Source organism: Babylonia areolata, chromosome 9 (assembly GCF_041734735.1).
Source record: "Babylonia areolata isolate BAREFJ2019XMU chromosome 9, ASM4173473v1, whole genome shotgun sequence".
Lineage (NCBI taxonomy): Eukaryota > Metazoa > Mollusca > Gastropoda > Neogastropoda > Buccinidae > Babylonia > Babylonia areolata.
Window position 1 is genome coordinate 30,933,958 of NC_134884.1, and position 21,200 is coordinate 30,955,157.

The following is a 21,200-nucleotide window of genomic DNA, read 5'->3' on the forward strand; positions in this document are numbered from 1 at the left end:
GTGAAAGCTTTTCAGCAAGAGATGTCACAAAAGGGTGTTGTTTCCCTGCGTGGTTGATAACGACATCACACTTGAAGTTGGAAGTAGGGCTACACACGCGCTCGCACACCACACACACACACACACACACACACACACACACAGATAATGACACACGGATAACAGGACAGCAGCAGAAATACAGACAGACAGACAAACACACACACACACACACACACACACACACACACACACACACACACACACACACACACACACACACACGTCTATATCATACATATACATACAGATATTTGGACCCAGGTACACGTAATTCCGTGATGGTATGGTAAACTTGTTCCGATAACTTCATTATCTGAAATGACCGATAAGGCAATGGAGAACACGGACGATAACATAATGATCATACCACTGTGCGTGCTTGGATAACGTTGGGGCGAAGAATTAGGAGACAGGCTAACAGACAGAGAGACAGATAAACGGAGAGACAGAGACAGAGAGCCGGAGACTGTTAGTGATTGACTGATTGTGAGAGAGAGACAGAGACAGAGACAGAGACAGACAGAGACAGACCAGGCTTGTTCTGTGCCATTTATTACCTTAATATATTTTTCTGTCTGAAGAAAATGCTCATAAAAGAGAGGAACCAAATGTATTTTTCTGACTCTTCAATGTGGGCATGTCAATCCTATCTGTACGAATTAATTAACCTGTCTTTTATAATTTTTTTAAAATTCTGCGAGAAATATTCCATCATTGCCAACACCCTGACACATTCAGACAATCCCAAAGCCCTGTGTAGTTAAAACATTCTTTTAAAAAAAAAGCCCAATTTTATTTCCCAGAATCTGATTTAGCATCATTCCATAAGTCTGTCTGCTTCTTCTTGACAGTGGGAGCTGTATTAATCTAAGTCAGTAAAAAATACATTTAATCTTTGTTTTTATATGTAGTGGGCATCGGCTAGTTTCACCATATGACAGAGAGAGAGAGAGAGAGAGAGAGAGAGAGAGAGAGCTAGAGCTGAAATTGTTTCTTTTTGACCATTAAAAAATGAATAAATAACACACACACACACACACACACACACACACACACACACACACACACACACAGAGGAACACACAGAGAGGGGGGGAGAGACAGACAGACAGACAGAGAGAGAGACAGAGAGAGAAACTGATACCTTTAACATTTTAATGACAAGGCCAGTTTGCCCGTGTCGAAGGGGTGGGTCAGGGGACCCGGAAAAGGGAGGTAGGGTGTGCAGTGATGATTATCTAGACAGGCTGAAACACGAGTCAAGAGAGAGAGAGAGAGAGAGAGGAGGGTGAGGCGGGGGCTGGGGGGTGGACAGTAGAACAGCTTCATTGATATTGAATCATCGTCAGAAAATCTCGGGATAGAGCATCTTTTATTTTTAGATGTTCATAGGGAAATCCGAAAATTTCACTTTATTTATTTCATCTTTAATTCGATTCATTTTTGACTGATTTGTGTAAACAAAGTGAGTCTATGTTATAACCCTGTGTTCGGTTGTGTGTGTGTGTGTGTGTGTGTGTGTGTGTGTGTGTGTGTGTGTGTGTGTGTGTGTGGTAAACTTGAACATTAATATTTTCTCTGGAAATACTTTGTCTGTCAATACCAAATTTGGCTTATAAATCTTAGGAAAATAAATCCACCAATAAGTGTTTGTAAGTCTCCCGAATTAAGCCGTGTTTCCCGTATCATTACAGGTTTATTTCGTTGAGACCATTTCCGGGATTCCGAAAACACCACATTACCAAATCCCAGTTGCAGTATCGTTGGCGATGCTTAGTAAGAAGACGTCGTTACCTCGATTTTCTTGTTTGCAATTAAATGTGAAGAAATACAAATACTGGATAGAACACATACAGTGACACAGACTACATCATCGACGTGTTTACTGCATTTGAACCTTTTAAAGTGGATACTCAATTAATTTGAATGAAGATAAAAGAGAAATTGAATCGACCGTGTTGTACTTTCCCGGCGGGAGTAACAAAACTTGTACATCTATCTAGATACAGAGAAAAACTGCTAAATGTTGCAGCATAATTGCGGAGATAGCCACGTCTTCTTTACCGCGGACTTTAAAGAATTCTTAATTGCCCTTAAAGATTTTTCAAATGCCCGAGATACACCAAAATAACACAACTGAAACAGCGTTCTCACTTCAATTACCACAATCGATTTATCGCCCTTAAAAGAAGCATGCATAAATATTATTGTTTTGAATATCATTCATGGATCCGCAATTGTGCAGTCAGAAAGACAGTTTCTTCCCACCCGAATATGTCGGGCTCGAAACTGCGCTCAGGCCATTCTTTATTTCATTTTATTTTTTTCAGTAACCCGAAGCTTTATTACAACAAATACAGCGCACATTTTAACGATTACATTTATTTATTCTTTTTTTTTTCAAAGTGCATCACAAGTGAGTCTTGAAGACCTTGCCTCTCTTGTAATACTTGACAGAATCTCTCTCTCTCTCTCTCTCTCTCTCTCTCTCTCTCTCTCTCTCTCTCTCTCTCTCTCTCTCTCTCTCTCTATCTCTATCTATCTATCTGAAAAAGGCCGTTATCGTCCCGATGGGGACAAACATTCAACAGACAATTAAAGGAGTGTTTCGCTGCTTAGTCTGATCATGTCAGTAAATGTTATTCGTCTGTGTACAACCAAAGACTTTGAAAACAAACAGAAAGTTGTCAGAGTCACAAGCTGGATTTAGAAGAGAATATTCAACAGTAGATAGTATCTACACCATAAATACTTTTGTTGAAATATGCCTTTCGGAAAGGAGTGGTAAGTTATATGCATGTTTAGTAGATCTGAAGAATGCCTTTGACTCTGTTGAACGTGGACCTCTGATGGAAATATGAAAAAATGATGGGTTGTCTGGTAAATTTATGATTACTATTCTTGCAACTTACAAGTTTGTGGTCTCTTGTGTGATAGTGGGCGATACACGTGCAATTTCTTTAATTGTCTTGTTGGAGTGTGACAAGGCTGCATTCTTATCCCAATACGATTTTTATCATTTATAGATAAAATTGGAACTGCTTTAGAAGCGTTCATGGAATCCAACTGCTTGCAGATGTATTCCCGCTGTTCTTGTTGTTGTTTGCTGATGACATAGTTTTCATACCGGATACATTGTGAGGTCTTCAGGATCAACTTGGTATATTTAATAATGCATGTAAAGATCTTCATCTGAACATTAACAAAGACAAAACAAAGGGAATGGTTTTCAGAAAATAACTTTCTTTGTGTAGATGTGATAAATGGAATCTTGATGGAACGAGAAGTTGTAAAGGAGTACAACTATTTTGGGCTTTATTTTTTCGGATATTTCAAAGGGATAGATGCATTAGCAGTCAAAGATAAACCTTGTTTTGTTTGTGTTAAGTATGTTAGCAAGCTAGGTGAATTGATAGAAACATGTTTCTTAAAAAAAGAATATATATATATATACATATATATATATATATATATATATATATATATATATATATATATATATATATATATATATATATATATATATATATATATATATACACACACACACACACACACAAGTACAGACTGTACTATTGTGGGGGTTGCAAAGAATGAAAAATAATTATTGAGATACTTCACACACTTGTAATTAAAATATATCCTAATGTGCCATTGGAAATACTAAATAAGTTTGTGCATGGAGAAGCAGGTAGCTACCCATTATGATTATGTCAACAGTGCACTCAGATGTATCAGATACTGTTTGAGAGCATTAAAATGATGATGATATGATGATGATGATGATGATGATGATGATGACACGAGCAACAGACGTCTCCCCAAACAGGCACACACCATGCCAGTTACTCTAGACAATAATGGCAAAAAGTGTTGTGTCTCTCGCATAAAAAATGCATTCTTAAGCCTACGGTTTGGATACGTATATCTGCAAGAAAGGGTTGGGTGCAAAAAAAATGGTTTACTGCCCTGCTTAAACAACGATTGATATAATCATGTCTTTTAACTACAAGAATTGGAAAGCTCTGTACTACAGAAACATAGGTATAGTTACCGTAGAACATTTAGATTTACTTTTGAAAGTGAATGATATTTTGATTTTGTGCATGTATCAGAGACTGCATTGTCAACTTATGCTTGGGACTATTACCGTTTAAAGATGCTGCATATGAATCATTTTTTTCAACAATGATCAGGACAAACCTTACAGCTTGTGTGGAATCACTGAAGATCATGTAATTTGTGCCTGTCCTTTGCATTCCGAAATTAGAGACAAATAAAATACCTGGACTATTGTTGACTACAACCTCTACCATGATTGCTAAAATGTGATAACATGTATAAAACAAGGAACCTAGGAATTTATATCTGTTATGCAATGAAAATACGAAACAATTTCATAGATAATGTAAGAACAGTAATGCCCTCTGTCAGCTGTGGAATATAACTGAAAATCTCTCCGTTTGGGGAAGTTCACTTTTTTGTACGTAATGTTTGTTCATGATTTTGCTTTCATGTTCCTTGATAGGCAGTTGACATTGTTTTTTGTTTCTAGGGGCCGGGGGCCTATGGAATAGAATTTTTCTTCTTGTTCTTGTTCTGTCTGTCTGTCCGTCTGTGTCAGTTTGTCTGCCCCTCCCGTCTCTCTTTAAATATATTTAGATATATATGTGTACATAAAAAAAAAAAAAAATATATATATATATATATATATATATACAGAGACACTCGCGCACGCGCGCGCACACACGCACGTACGCAAACACACTAATACTCTCTCTCTCTCTCTCGCATACACATGCACACTCAGTTTTGCACACAGACACAGGCACATTATATATACTCTCTCTCTCTCTCTCTCTCTCTCTCTCTCTCTCTCTCTCACACACACACACACACAGACACACATACACACATACACGCACTCAGTCATTCAGACAGACACACAGACACAGTCACACACACACACACACACAGACACAGACACAGACACACACACACACACACACACACACACACACACACACACACACACACACACAAGGCCTCTGAATTCATGGGACCAGTGGATCTCATCTTTTGGAGCTCGAAGTCCAAACACCGAACGATGCGAGGCAGTCACTGTCTGGTCCACGGGAAACAACTCCCAGTATGACCTAGATTTTAACAGTCCCCTCCCTTCTTGCTTCCTTAGACTGATCGGTGGGTGCTGCTCAGCTTAACGTCAATCCACATGGCGTGATTCTATACGAAAGAAGGTGAATAAATGAATGAATGAATGAATGATAGATAGATAGATAGATAGATAGATAGATAGACAGATGAATAGACAGATAGATAAATAGATAAATAAATAAATGAATAAATAGATAAATAAATAAATAAATAAATAAAAATAAATAAATAAATAAATAAATAGAGAAATGGATAAATGAATGAATGAATGAATCGATAAACAAATAAACAAAAATGATAATATGAATAGTAATAATGGAGAAGAAGAAGAAAGAGAAGAAGAAGAAGAAGAAGAAGAAGAAGAAGAAGAAGAAGAAGAAGAATGAGAAGAAGAATGAACGATAACCTCATTCAGTTGCAAACTTAATCAAATTAAAACAAATTTCCAGCTGGACTGAGAAGCAAATTTTCAGATTATTTTTAACAATAGCAAACAAATTTTCAGCGAAATCTTTAAACGATTTCCCCCCTGGAAAGTTGGGTATAGATAGTTTTAAAGGCTCATTAAAAAAGGATTATGTGTATTTGATGTCATCCAACAGTATGTGACGTGTTTGCTATGTTTAGTTTTAAATGCGATTAATTCTAATGTGTTAACTAATGATATGATTTGCTTTTATGGTGATACGTTGTAGCGAGGTTAAATTAAAAAAAAAAAAAAAAAAAAAAAAAAAAAAAAAGAAGAAGAAGGAAAAAAAAGAACCCCACATACACATTCTGAGCATTTTCCTGAAGTGAAAACAAACTACTGTTCTAACCTTCTGTTCATATGCCATGAATCTTATATCAATGAAGTAAAACTATCTGATATAACATTGTGAACCATTCAATTATGTACACCCTTTTTACCTATCTGCACCTTGATGGCAGCTTTTAGCTCCTTCCCTTTGAAATCAGATAATTTCGTAATGTCTTATAGCTCTTATGCTTGGCTGTTGGATCACATTTTTTTTTTCCGGCGATGGCACTCTCCACTGGCGTTCACCGAAGGGAGGCAAATGTGTTATGTGGACATGTCCACTTAATCCTTACGCTGTCATATGTTTACTTCCCTTTGACACTCTGTCTCTTGTTTCCCATTTCTCTCTCTCTTTCTCTCTCTCTCTCTTGAGAGGAGGTGTAAGGAGGGGAAGGAGACGAAGAAGAACTATGGAAAACAGGGAGAACAAGAGAAAAGAACAGGCGGACGAACAGTACACGACTGACGGAAGAAGAAGAAAAACGACAACAACAATATCAACATCATCATCAGCAACAACAGTCACAAGCAGAACAAAAATAAAAATAAAAATAATAACAATATCATCATCATCATCATCATCATCATCAACAACAACAACAACAACAACAACCTCATGCAGAACAGTAAAAACAAGAACAAAACGAACAAGAAAACGACAGGCACAAAATACGCTACAGACTAACCTCCTAGTAGCCGTGTAACGGTTATGATAGGCGTCGGGGAGGGGGAGGAGGGAGGGGTAAATGGGTCGAGGAGGGGAGGGGGGGCGGCGGGAGGAGGGGTTGGGGTGATGGGGGTGTCAATTGAACAGCACGGAAGCAGAAATTTATGAAGAAACAAAACAAAACAAACAAACAAACAACAACAAAAAACACCAAAACAAACAAACAAAAAGCCCACACGAAAGAAACACGGTGGGATGGATAAGATATAAGTAACAGAGAAAGCAAGAAAAGATTGAGAAAAGAGAAATCATAGCAGAGAGGACGCAATGAAGATGACATGAAGGATACAAAACTAGCGGTAAGCGTAAACTTAGTTTCCTCAATTACATGTATACTATATTTTCTTCTTTGTTTATTTCTTTCTTCCTGATTTTTTCTTCTTCTTGTGTGTCTGCGTCTTATTTTCAGCTGACGTGTATAGCCAGAAGAATGAGATCTGAGGATATCATCCCTGATTTAATAGAAATTTTATGCAGAAAATACCAGGGGTCCTAATATGCCTGGAGCTGATAAAACACAATCACCGGATCACCAGTCGGCACAAAACTTCACCTTTTCAGAAACTTACAAGCCGGAGATGAGGGTAAAAAATGAGAAAGGTGTGTAGGGGGTGGGGGGTGGGGGTGGGGGGATGGGGGAAGGGCATCTTTTGCTGTTAATTTCTAGCTAGTTTTGCAGCAGTGTTGGCAACACGGGGGTTTGACGGAAGTTATTTGCCTTTCTTGAACGTCTGTGGAACTTGCAATTAGCAGCTAATTGGGTGGTGGTGGTGGTGGTTTTGTTTTCTCGATACTCGTCTCATCAGGAAAGATTACCTGCTGGGATCTTCTTCTTCTTCTTCTTCTGCGTTCACTCGTATGCACACGAGTGGGCTTTTATGTGTATGACCGTTTTTACCCCGCCATGTAGGCAGCCATACTCCGTTTTCGGGGGTGTGCATGCTGGCTATGTTCTTGTTTCCATAACCCACCGAACGCTGACATGGATTACAGGATCTTTAACGTGCGTATTTGATCTTCTGCTTGCATATACACACGAAGGGGGTTCAGGCACTAGCATGTCTGCGCATATGTTGACCTGGGAGATCGTAAAAATCTCCACCCTTTACCCACCAGGCGCCGTCACCGTGATTCGAACCCGGGACCCTCAGATTGACAGTCCAACGCTTTAACCACTCGGCTATTGCGCCTGTCCCTGCTGGGATAATTACTTGAATTTTTTTGTTCACCTTGATAGTTATGTCCGGCAGCTCACATGTTAAGGTGCTGCAGGCAGGGAAAACCCAAAGCGATCATGACGACGATAAGGACGAAGACAGCAACATTAAGAGGATAATTATAATTATAGGCGCTATACAAGTATCCGAATCATCATGATCATTGAAATCCCAGCCATACTTCCTCCCTTGTCGCACACCTATTCTCCTTCCTCCCCTGTCCCACACCTATTCTCCTTCCTCCCCTGTCCCACACCTATTCTCCTTCCTCCCCTGTCCCACACCTATTCTCCTTCCTCCCCTGTCCCACACCTATTCTCCTTCCTCCCCTGTCCCACACCTATTCTCCTTCCTCCCCTGTCCCACACCTATTCTCCTTCCTCCCCTGTCCCACACCTATTCTCCTTCCTCCCCTGTCCCACACCTATTCTCCTTCCTCCCTTCTTCCACACCTATTCTCCTTCCTCCCCTGTCCTACTCCCTCCCTTCTCCCAAACCTCACCCACTAACAGTAACCCTCCACACATTTGGCACTACTCCACACATTTGGCACAAAAAAAACTGGGGAAAAAACCCCCACCCAAAACGAACAAATACAACACAATGTGGAGTGATGGCCTAGAGGCAACGTGTCCGCCTAGGAAGCGATAGAATCTGAGCGTGCTGGTTCGAATCACGGTTCAGTCGCCAATATTCTATCCCCCTTCAATATAGGCCTTGATTGGTGGTCTGGACGCTAGTCATTCGGGTGAGACGATAAACCGAGGTCCCGTGTGCAGCATGCACTTAGCGCACGTGTAAGAGCCCACGGCAACAAAAGGATTGTCCCTGGCAAAATTCTGTAGAAAAATCCACTTCGATAGGAAAAAGAAATAAAACTGCACACAGGAAAAAAAAAAAAAAAAAAAAAAAAAAAAAAAGAAAAAAAAAAAGAAAAAGGGTGGCGCTCAGTGTAGCAACGCGCTCTCCCAGGGGAGAGGAGCCCGAATTTCAAGCAGAGAAATCTGTTGTGACAAAAAAAGAGAAATGCAATACAATACAATACAATACAGTACAATACAATACAATACAATACAATACAATACAATACAATACACATGCTCCCCCCAAAAAACGGAGAACTAGAATTATTGGGTCTGAACCTTCCGCATAGATCGTTCTAACTTGACAGCTAAATTTTGGCAACATTTTTCCTCTACCAGTGCCACTCAACCCAACTGTATCATAAAAATCTACATCATGTATCATCATGATGTCAATGTGCACTCACTAAACCAAAACTTAGCTTCTTTGTTTATTTCATTTCTTTTGATGTGTCGACATATACTGATTTACAATCAATATGTATATATGCCCTATATTCATTCAGTATAACGTTCTTGCATAATTTAATATATGTCATGATCACAATTGTTGTTGACGGCTTTTTCACTATCTTAAAAACAGACTTACATTATTACCTCCTTTCACAAAAATTTGTCATTGCCGTTCACGTCATTGTTGTTCGTGTTGTGCTCGTGACCTTTTTCGTGTCATTGTTATTTTGCGTCATCATCATTCACGCCATTGTCCTTCCCGTCATTGTCGTTCGTGTCATGTCGGTGTCATTGTTGTGTCATAGTTATTCGCGTAATTGTCGTTCACGTCATATTCATTGCCGCCATTGCCGTTCACGTCATTATCGTTAGTGTCATGTTCGTGTCCTTTTTGTGTCATTGTCATTTGCGTCATTGCCGTTCACGTCATTGTTCTCGTCATTGTCGTTCGTGTCACTGTTATGTCATTGTCATTTGCGTCATTGTCGTTCCCGTCATTGTCGTTCACGTCATTGTCGCCCACACGTGTTTCTCCCTAAACCCAACGAATCCAGTCAGTGGTTCACAAGATCTGGAGACAGAGTGTTTCATATATCCTGCATGAATTTGCACATGAAGGGAGGAGTTATAATACCAGCATTCATGTACATAATATATATATTATATCTCCTGGCTGGGAGACTGGGAACTATTTGTACGCTTACTCGATCACGCCCTGCAGAATTCGAAGCACGGACATTCCGACACCCAAGAGGCATAGAGCCAACATTCGCCGCCACTTTATTATCGCGTCAATAAAGAGAGGGACATGGGAGAGGGAGCAAGGGTTGGTGGGGAGGGGGGTGGGGGGGGGCAAGGGGGGGGATGGGGGGGGGGGGGGGGCAGGGGGGGGGGCGAAGGGGGGCGGGGGTCCAGAGAGGATGGAAACTCTAACAGAGAGTTTTAATTGTGAGGGAACAGGCCTGCACACTACTAGGAGCGAGGATGGAGGTGGAGGGGTGGGGAAGGTGAGAGGTGTGTGTGCGGAGGGAAGGGTGTGTGCTGGGTTAGGAAACGGGGTTAAGTGAGGGGTATGGTGGGAGGGAGAGAGAGAGACAGATACAGAGACAGACAGAGACACACAGAGAGAGAGAGAGAGAGAGAGAGAGAGAGAGAGAGAGAGAGACAGAAATAACTCGGGACTAAAAAAAAAAAAAGAAAAAAAAATCTCAAGGTATACAGACATACATACAGACCGACCAACAGACAGGCAGACAGTGAGACAGATTCACTGTATCACCAATAATAATAGCCAGAAGTCATGCGGGACTAACCTTCATTTCGCTCGCCGCTTAAAGTTTGTCTCTGTTCCTTTTCTCTTTTCCATGTATATAGTTCGCTGGCTATCGCTTATGTCAGAAAGCCAAGAGAAAATGGCATGCATAATTCCATCAGTTACATCATAGGCGGTCCTCGTCTGACGTGGGAAACCGTGACGGTGACCGGAAGTGATGGAAGTTAGGATGGAGAATCTGATAAGACGGAGCGCTCTTGGGACTGTTGCTTCATCAGAAACGTCGTTATCCTCTTGCATTTTTAGAGTGAACCTATAATTATCATTCACCCCTTTCAGATCAATTCGCGAGATACTCCGAATATGCATATGCACATGCATAGCGCGCAAACATCCAGGCAAACACACAGATACACATACGCTTAGACATATGTACATAGATGCGCACAAACATAGACACACACACACACACACACACACACACACACACACACACACACAAACACACACACAGGTAACGCATCCGCCTAGGAAGCGAGAGAATCTGAGCACACTGGCTCGAAACACGGCTCAGCTGCCGATATTTTCTCCTCCTCCACTAGACCTTGAGTGGTGGTCTGGACGCTAGTCATTCGGATGAGACGATAAACCGAGGTCCCGTATGCAGCATGCACTCAGCGCAGGAAAGAAAAGAGAGAGAAAAAAAGGGGTGGTGCTCTCAGCGGAGCGACGCGCTCTCCCTGGGGAGAGCAGCCCGAATTTCACACAGAGAAATCTGTTGTGACAAATAAGAGAAATACAATACAACACAACACAATACAATACAATACAACACTCCTGTCCCCGCTTTCCCATGACCAGTTGAGAGCGGAAGAACTACAAAGGAAAGTCTTTTAGTCTCACGACGTGACCAGACGATTGATGGCCACACGTTAAACACCTGGGAGTTCTACACAACAGTAGATCTCATGGTTTAGTACTCTTTCTTTAAGCTGATAAATGCTGGGTTTTTGTTTCCTTCGTGAGAACAATACAGACCATTATCTTTTGTGGATGGACCCATGTGAATACTTTCTGCAAACTATCTGAAAAGTTTTTTTTTTTTTTTTTAAAGGCATGATTAGAAATTTTACAACATTAAAAGGAAGCCCTGGTAGTGTAGTTTTGAAAGATCCGGCAGGCTGCTTTTCTTTTTGGTGTGGTTCCTGTATGATTTTGTTTTCTGTTGTTGTTGCTGTCGTTGTTGTTTTTTTGTGGAGACAAGGTTACATAATCTTATTTTGTTAATTTAACTCTCTCCATACGAACGGCGAAAGAGACGACGTTAACAGCGTTTCACCCCAATTACCATCATCAAAATATTGCAAGCGGAAGGCTCTTATACTGAAGACGTGAATGTTGACAAAGAATACCACAATTCTGACGACGGAAGCTAAAGGTTGGGCCATTCAGACACCCACTGGACATCCGAGGGGTCTGTGTAGAGGAGAAGAGAGGACTGGCCGTACTAAGTGAGTTAATTAATGGTATCTTTTCACAGCTGGTTGTGGCTGTTAGGGCACCATCAGATGCCACTGCTGCAAAAAGGACAGCTCCAGCTGAGGAAAACAAAAACAACCAAAAACGACGACGCTTGTTGTGGCACTGCATCGTAAAACAGCAGCAGAGAAATCGGATACGCTGCCAATGTAAAAAAAAAAAAAAAAAAAAAAAAAAAAAATTGCAAAGGCTGCGAGAATGCATGCTGCAATACCATCAGATGGGTTCAAGCATCACCACTTTTGATAAGACAATAAAACTCTTCGCCTCCAGCTTGAATGTTCCCTTATCGAACACGTAAAATTGATGCTCTAAATACATGTAATGATGACTCACGATCCATGCTTCTCTGTTGGTATCCTTTATGATTTGTATTTGTATTTCTATTTGTATTTCTTTTTATCACAACATATTTCTCTGTGTGAAATTCGGGCTGCTCTCCCCAGGGAGAGCGCGTCGCTACAGCGCCACCCATTTTTATTTTTTATTTTTAAAAAATTTTTTTCCTGCATGCAGTTTTATTTGTTTTTCCTTTCGATGTGGATTTTTCTACAGAATTTTGCCAGGAACAACCCTTTTGTTGCCGTGGGTTCTTTTACGTGCGCTAAGTGCATGCTGCACACGGGACCTCAGTTTATCGTCTCATCCGAATGACTAGCGTTCAGACCACCACTCAAGGTCTAGTGGAAGGGGAGAAAATATCGGCGGCTGAACCGTGATTCGAACCAGCTCGCTCAGATTCTCTCGCTTCCTATGCGGACGCGTTACCTCTGGGCTTGTTTGCATAGTAGTACCATATCTTTTTGTGTGTGTGTGTGTGTGTGGGGGGGGGGGGTTATTTTTCAGTCTTATTTTAGAATCTTGAAATGAACATGCTTTCTGTTAGATCTAGTGAAAGGTTCTTCTTCTTTTTCGCTCGTGGACTACAACTCCCACGTCCACCCGCATGCACATGAGTGGGCTTTTACGTGTATTACTGTTTTTACGCCGTCGTGTAGGCAGCCATACTCCGTTTTCGGGAGTTAGTGAAAGGTTTAATGCAGTGGGTTTCTTTTTAAACTGTTTGGAATGTCATCTCAAGAATAAATCATCGTGTTTTTGGAGTGCTGCAGCAAGCTATAGATAAAACTGTCGATGATTTTTAATGTACTTTGCGTGTGCAGGGGTTTGTGTGTGTGTGTGTGTATGTGTGTGTGTGTGTGTGTGTGTGTGTGTGTGTGTGTGTGTATGTGCGTGTGTATGTGTGTGTGTGTGTGCGCGCGCGTATGTGTGTGTGGCTCCCTGAAATGATATATATTGAATTTTTTTTTTTTTATCCCTGGAAGGAAAATGTAGACAAATTTACATTTTTTTCTTTGTTTGTTGTTGTTGTTGTTGTTTTTTTAATAAAAAAGGGGGTGTCTATAAAAAAAAAACACCAAAAAACCGCGCGCGCGTATGTGTGTGTGTGTGTGTGTGTGTGTGTGTGTGTGTGTGTGTGTGTGTGTGTGTGTGTCTGTGTGTGTGTGTGTGTGTCTCCAGATCCCAACTACATCTCTATCAGTGTCTAAGTATGTTTGTGGCCCCCACCCCCTCTCTCTCTCCCTCTCTGTCTTTCCATAATCGATACACTACTTCTACCACACATCATGCGGTACTAAACTTAATTTCGCTCGTCACTTAAACTTTTCTTTTAGTTCCCCACTTTCTCCTTTTATTTCATTCGCTATGCATACCTGTCTGAAATGCAGACCAGCGGTGCGGAATACATTATTCCGAAATTACCATAGGCAGCCAAGCCTGCACTGGAGAATGGTGATGATAATATGTAGTAATGGAATAAGTGCAAGAAATCTGATACGATAATGAACTCTAGAAATTGTTTTATAATAATGTTGTTCCGGGTGAAAGAGCTATTTCATTCATCGGATTTAGATTCGCGAGACATGTTATTTGAACCATATGAAAGTGCGTGCGTATATAACGCGTGCGCGCGCGCGCGCGCACACACACACATGCAGCAAGGGAGAGAGGGGGGAGCGGGTAGTGGGGGATTTGTTAGGGCACCGTACACAAGAGGTTATACCAAATCTGTCTTGCTTTTGTCGATTAGACTCACTGTCTAGGTATCTATTCCTACACACTCCTCTGTCTGTCTGTCTCTCTGTCCATCTCTCTCTCTCTCTCTCTCTCTCTCTCTCTCTGTGTCTCTCTCTGACACACGCTCTCACAGTAGACCCGTCGCAACGCGGCGACAATGACGCCATTGATGAACTTTGGTAAGATCGTTGTTGCACGTAACTTCGATGCACAGACACGTCTGCTATCGGGGGCAGAGTAGGGGCGCCGAGGCTGGCTCTTTTATTCTATCTGTCCTGAAGTTTTGTGCTGGAGATAACAACAGGCGTCTGTCCCCAAATTCTCTGGTAACCCCCCCACTCCCTCCCTCCTCCACAAACACCCCACCTTCCCTCGTGTGTCGCCTCTAGAGTCAGCGCAGGCCACGGCAGAGATGCTTTTGTTTTCAATCTTTATTCTTCATGGTCTTATGTTTGTGATGGAGGTATGCCAGGCGTCTGTCCTCAAGCCCTATGGTACCCCCTTCCCCCCACCCCCGTGTGTTGCCCCTGGAGTTAGGGCAGCCATAGCAGAGAGTCTGGCTCTTTTAAAAAAAATATTTTTTTAATTCTTCCTGGCCTGAAGTCTGTGATGGAGATACAACAGGATTCTGTCCCCAAATCCTCTGGTATATCCCCCTCCCCCCCACCCCCCTCCAAACTCCCACCTCGTGTGTCGCCTCTGACGGGCGCAATAGCCAAGTGGTTAAAGCGTTGGACTGTCAATCTGAGGGGCCCGGGTTCGAATCACGGTGACGGCGCCTGGTGGGTGAAGGGTGGAGATTTTTACGATCTCCCAGGTCAACATATGTGCAGACCTGCTAGTGCCTGAACCCCCTTCGTGTGTATATGCAAGCAGAAGATCAAATACGCACGTTAAAGATCCCGTAATCCATGTCAGCGTTCGGTGGGTTATGGAAACAAGAACATACCCAGCATGCACACCCCCGAAAACGGAGTATGGCTGCCTACATGGCGGGGTAAAAACGGTCATACACGTAAAAGCCCACTCGTGTGCATACGAGTGAACGTGGGAGTTGCAGCCCACGAACGCAGAAGAAGAAGAAGAAGTGTGTCGTCTCTGCAGTCAGGTCAGGGAAGCCAGACTAGCGAGTCTGGCTCTTTCTTTTTATTCTGCCTTGCTTGATTGTTTCTGATGGAGGCACACCAGGCGTCTAGTCCTCAAATTCTCTGGTAGCCTGCTGTGTCGCCTCTGCTATTCCTCCATGTACTGTGGTCCACGCGGTGCTGTGGACACGCAGCAAGTTCTTGTTCGCCACCATATAAAACAATGTGACTGACGTATGCTGACAGGGCATGAGTCAAACTTTGCAGGAAACGATGCAGTCACTGCTGAAATCACTGCTGAAATTGAGCTGCCCAGATCTACCAAATACCGAACCCATGCAGAACTGACTTATTAGATGCACGGGCTGTCACCAAAGTGAACGACCAAGTTTGGATCCCTGCTAACAAAGCCTCAGATTCTAAGAATGTTAAAGGACTATTTGAAATAATTCAACACACACACACACACACACACACACACACACACACACACACACACACACACACACACACACACACGAGCAACAGGATCGCTGGAAACAGAAACACATCTGATGTCTATAAATGGCGAAGTCTTGTCTAATCAGGAAAAAGACAAAAAATATTATTGTAACTTGATACTGTGAAACAAAAACAATGCACCACGCCCACTGCAGCAACCTTTGTCACTACCATCAAACAACATCAACAACATACAGCGTTATGAATGGAACATAAACTTAACCTCTTTTCGATTGAGAAAACAGTGTTTGGGGAGCCCTTATAAAGATACCAACCATGTCTACCCATGTTCATGAACTCGATACGATACCGTCTCCAGCACAGCTGAAAAAAAGGCCACTGTCGCACTCACATCTGGTAAAACAGCCGAAAATAGACAATTCTTATCTACCAGCGATAATCTAAGCAAGGAAAATCAGAACAATTACTGGCAGAGAATGATGATGATGATTACTATGATGTCGACGATGACGAAGGGAAGTCTCAGCCTGCATCTCTGCCTCGATCTATCTATCTATCTATCTATCTATCTATATATCTCTGACTGTTTCTGGTCTGCCTGTCTGCTCCCCACCCCCCTCTGTCTCTCTCCTCAGCTTTCTCTCTTCTCTCTCCTCTCCTTCTCTCTTACCCCAATCTGTGTGTGTGTGTGTGTGTGTGTGTGTGTGTGTGTGTGTGTGTGTGTGTTTGTCTGTGTCTGTCTGTCTCTCTTTCCTTTTGTCTCTCTGTGTCTGTCTCACTGTTTCTGTCCCTCTCTATCTTTTCTCTTTCTCCAGCCTTCCACTTTCTCTTTCATTTCTACACTCCCAAATCTCAGTCAGTATCGCTGCATGGGGACAATTGGCTTCGTTACCACTCCCCTCCCTGACGTCACAAAGGTCAGCCAGAAATGTCATCGGAAACCGGATACACACATTGAGGAACTGTTTTTTTGTGTGTGTGTTTTTTTTTTTTTTTTTTTTGGTGTGTGTGTGTGTGTTGTTTTTTTTGTTTTTTTTTTTTTTCCTTCTCGAATCAGGGAGGTCTGGGGAAGGGAGAGCACTGAAGCAGTTTGATTACCTCGCATGCATGGGTCCCCCGCCCACGGAAAAGACCAGGAGGCAGTGGAGAAGAGAGAGATATGTATGCAGGTCGTTCAGCATGCACGTGAAGCGTCGAGAATTTTGGATTTTTGAGTAACCTCTCTGTCTGTCTGTGTATCTGTCTGTCTGTTTGCGCGTCTGACTCATTAATTAACTGTCGCTGTCTCTCTACTGCTCTGCCCTCTGTATCTCAATGTGTCTCTCTGTCTCTGCCTCAGTCAGTCTCTCTGTCCACGTATCTCTGTGTCGCTATCTGTCTGTCTGTCACGTTTTTTTTTCTCTCTCTATGTGTGTCTCTCTTTTTTTTCTATTTCTCTTCCTCTTTCCTCTCCTCTTCTTTCCTTCCCCCACCCCCAACCCACCATATCACTCCTCCTCTCTTCTTCTTCTTCTCCTTCTTCTTCTTCTTCTCTTCTCTTCTCTCTCTCTCTCTCTCTCTCTCTCTCTCTCTCTCTCTCTTCGCCCTGTCACTTTCATTAAACTCCAAATCTCATTCCAGTATCACAGTTAGCATCGCTGAATTGGAAGCAGCTTACCACACGCCTATTCCTGTGGATCTGTGTGTTCGCTTTGGTGTTGTTTCCTTTGATCCTTCCAATCCTCTTGACAATTGACAGTTGACCTCGTTACCCCTGCCTCTCTCACGTCACAAATGTCAGCCACAAATGTCACCGGAAACCGGATGTACCTACCCATTGTGGAAGGGTTTCTCTCTTTTCCCGATTCAGGAGAATCAAGAAAAGGGAGAGTACTGAACCATTTTTATTACCTCGCATGTAATAAATTATGCCCCCCCCCCCCAACCCCCCTTCTCTATGAGGCAGTGGGGAAGACAGAAATATGTATGCAGGTCGTTCAGCATGCACGTGAAACGTCGAGAATTTTGGATTTTTGAGCAACCTCCCTGTCTGTTTGTCTGTCTGTCTGTCTGTTTGCATGTCTGACTCATTAACTGTCACTGTCTCTCTGCTCGCTCCTCTGCCCTTTCTCTCGGCGTGTCTCTGTCTCTGTCTCTGCCTCAGTCAGTCTGTCTGTCTGTCCATGTATCTCTGTGTCGCTATTTGTCTGTCTGTCTGTCTGTCCGTTGGTCTACCTGTCTGTCAATTTTTCTCTGTGTGTGTCGCTCTTTTTCTGTTTCTCTTCCTCTTTCCTCTCCTCTTCTTTCCTACAACCCCACCCCCCACCCCCCACCTCTCCTCTCTTTTTTTCTCCCGCTCTTCCGCTCTCTCTCTCTCTCTCTCTCTCTCTCTCTCTCTCTCTTTCCTCTCCTCTTCTTTCCTACCCCCCCCCCACCTCTCCTCTTTTTTTCTCCCGCTCTTCCGCTCTCTCTCTCTTTCCTCTCCTCTTCTTTCCTACACCCCCGTCCCCCCACCTTTCCTCTTTTTTTCTCCCGCTCTTCCGCTCTCTCTCTCTCTCTCTCTCTCTTCATTTTCTCTCTCCCTTTCCCCTTCACCTTCATTAAACTCCTAATCTCAGTCCAATATCACAGTTAGCAAAGCTGATTTGGGAGCACCTCACCACAGTAATGGTTTTCTTCATCTGTGTGTCGGCTTTGGTGTGTTTCATTTAATACTTCCGATCCTCTTGACAATTGACTTCATTATCCTTCCCTTCCCTCACGTCACAAGTGACAGCCAGACAATTAATGTCACCGGAAACCCAATGTACCTGTTGTGGAAGGGTTTCTCTCTTTTCCTGGATCAGGAGAGTCAAGAAAAGGGAGAGTACTGAAGCAGTTTGATTACCTCGCCTGGATGTGTCTCCCGGAAATGACGAGGAGGCAGTGGAGAAGAGAGAAATCTGTATATAGATCGTTGAGCATGCACGTGAAGCGTGGAGAATTTGGATTTTGAGCAACCTTCCTGTCTGTTTGTCTGTCTGTCTGTTTGCTTGTCTGACTCATTAACTGTCGCTGTCTCTCTACTGCTCTGTCCTCGGTATCTTAGTGTGTCTTTATCTCTGCCTCTGTGTGTGTGTGTGTGTGTGTGTGTGTGTGTGTGTGTGTGTGTGTGTGTGTGTGTGTGTCGCTGTCTGTCTTTCTGACTGTCTCTGACTCTCTCCGTCTCTCTTCCACTCTCCTCTCCTTTCCATCGCCCCCCCCCCTCCCCTCCCCACTTCTCTCTCTATTCTTTCCATCTTTTTTTCTTTTCTTCCCCCTGACTCTCTCTCCATTTGACATGTCACTCTCATTAAACTCCAAATCTCATTCCAGTATCACAGTTAGCATCGCTGAATTAAGAGCACCTCACCACACGCCTATTCCTGTGGATCTGTGTGTTCGCTTTGGTGTTGTTTCCTTTGATCCCTCCGATCCTCTTGACAATTGACTTCATTACCCTTCCCCTCACTTCCCTCACGTCACAAATGACAGCCTGAAATGTCGCCGGAAACAGGATGTACCTATTGTGGAAGGGGTTCTTTCTTTTCCCGAATCAAGAGAGTCAAGAAAAGGGAGTGTACTGAATCATTTTGATTACCTCGCCTGGATGTGTCCCTCCCCCCCCCCCCCCCAAGAAAAGACGAGGAGGTGTTAGGGAAGACATGAGTATGTATATAGGTCGTAAATGACAGCCTGAAAGGTCACCGGAAACCGGATGTACCTATTGTGGAAGGGGTTCTTTCTTTTCCCGAATCAAGAGAGTCAAGAAAAGGGAGTGTACTGAATCATTTTAATTACCTCGCCTGGATGTGTCCCCCCCCCTCCCGCCCCCCCCCCCCCCCCCCCCCCCCCCCCCCCCCCGGAAAAGACGAGGAGGTGTAATGGAAGACAGAAGTATGCATATAGGTCGTAAATGACAGCCTGAAATGTCGCCGGAAACCGGATGTACCTATTGTGGAAGGGGTTCTTTCTTTTCCCGAATCAAGAGAGTCAAGAAAAGGGAGTGTACTGAATCATTTTGATTACCTCGCCTGGATGTCTACCCAGGAGAAGACGAGGAGGCAGTGGAGAAGAGAGATATGTATGCAGGTCGTTCAGCATGCACGTGAAGCGCCTAGAATTTGGATTTTTGAGCAACTCTCTGTCTGTGCATCTGTCTGTCTGTTTGCGTGTTTGAATCATTTATCAACTGTCGCTGTCTCTCTCCTGCTCTGCCCTCTGTATCTCAGTGTGTCTCTCTGTCTCTGCCTCAGTCAGTCTGTCTGTCTATATATCTCCCAGCCGTTAAGTCTCTCTCTCTCTCTCCCTCTCTCTCTTCCTATCCTACCCCCCTCTCTTTCTGCGGGTCACTACCGCGAGCGTCACTACCGCGTGTAACACTGCCGCGTGTAACACTAACGCGAGTGTAACCCTACCGCGAGTGACAGCATTGTCGCACGTTTTGTCTCCCTCTCTTTCCCTCTCTCCTTATCAAGTGTTTAGTATATTTGTACCAAAAGCAATACTGAATAAAAAGCAATGACATTGAGCACATAGTATATCTGGTAGTAAAAGCAATACTGAATGACATAAACACACACGGACACACAGAGAATGCATAGACTGTTTGATGATTTTTTATTTATTGAGCACATAGTATCTCTGGTAGTAAAAGCAATACTGAATTACATAAACACACACACACACACACACACGCAGAATGCATAGATTGTTTGAAATTTATACACACACACACACACACACACACACACACACACACACACACACACTCGCGCACACTCGCGCGCGCCCGCACGCGCAGAATGCATAGAATGTTTGAAATACTAAATTAAAGAAAAATATAAAACTGAGCACATAGTATCCCTCTCTCTCTCTTTCGCTCCTTGGATCACAAATGTAAATAAAGCAAAACAAAACAAACAGGTGCACACAATATTTTCCCTTTGATCGTCTTATTCCTAAAACAATATGGCTGTTGTCAAATGTCACGATTGGTTCAACACACATTGAATTCAATGTTTCTGGCCACTGACCGTAAGAAAGGAACCTGACCTTCTTCATCACCATCCCCGTCCTCGTTGTCTTCAGCCTGTTCGAACGACTGGATGAGCGTCTGGAGTCGTTTATTGATGGCCGAGAAATGTTTCTTTGACGTTGGGCCAGGGTGACCTCCTTCCATTTGAATTTTAACACCGTGCTGCTGACTTTGTTCTTTTTGGATTCCGGCGATGAATTTCCAGATGGATGGATTCGGGCGTTTCAACCGGTTTTCCTCTTCTTCAACATCATTATCAGCGTCACCTGTATCATGCAATAGAAACCTAACTTGAGTGCCTCCAACTAGAACGTCTCTGAATTGTTCCGGAATTTCGAAGTCTTCCAAATTTCGTGGCAGAGGGGAAAAGGCATCATCTCTTTTCCGTTTTCTCTGAATTGTTCGCCTGAGTGATGATCTCTGTGGCAAATTGGTCAGCGTCTCATCAGTC

General features: G+C 43.0%; 1 protein-coding gene across 1 annotated transcript in view; it reads right to left on the minus strand.

Moving 5' to 3' along the window:
- LOC143285619 (fatty acid hydroxylase domain-containing protein 2-like) overlaps positions 1-20,893 on the minus strand; it is a 47,746-nt gene extending 26,853 nt beyond the window's left edge. The window contains exons 1-2 of the mRNA XM_076593017.1: positions 20,767-20,893; positions 16,064-16,077 (exon numbers count right to left, since the gene is read on the minus strand). Of these exons, the coding sequence (XP_076449132.1) occupies positions 16,064-16,077; positions 20,767-20,893 (141 nt within the window). The remainder of the gene's footprint in view (positions 1-16,063; positions 16,078-20,766) is intronic.
- Between the last annotated feature and the right edge of the window lie 307 nt (positions 20,894-21,200).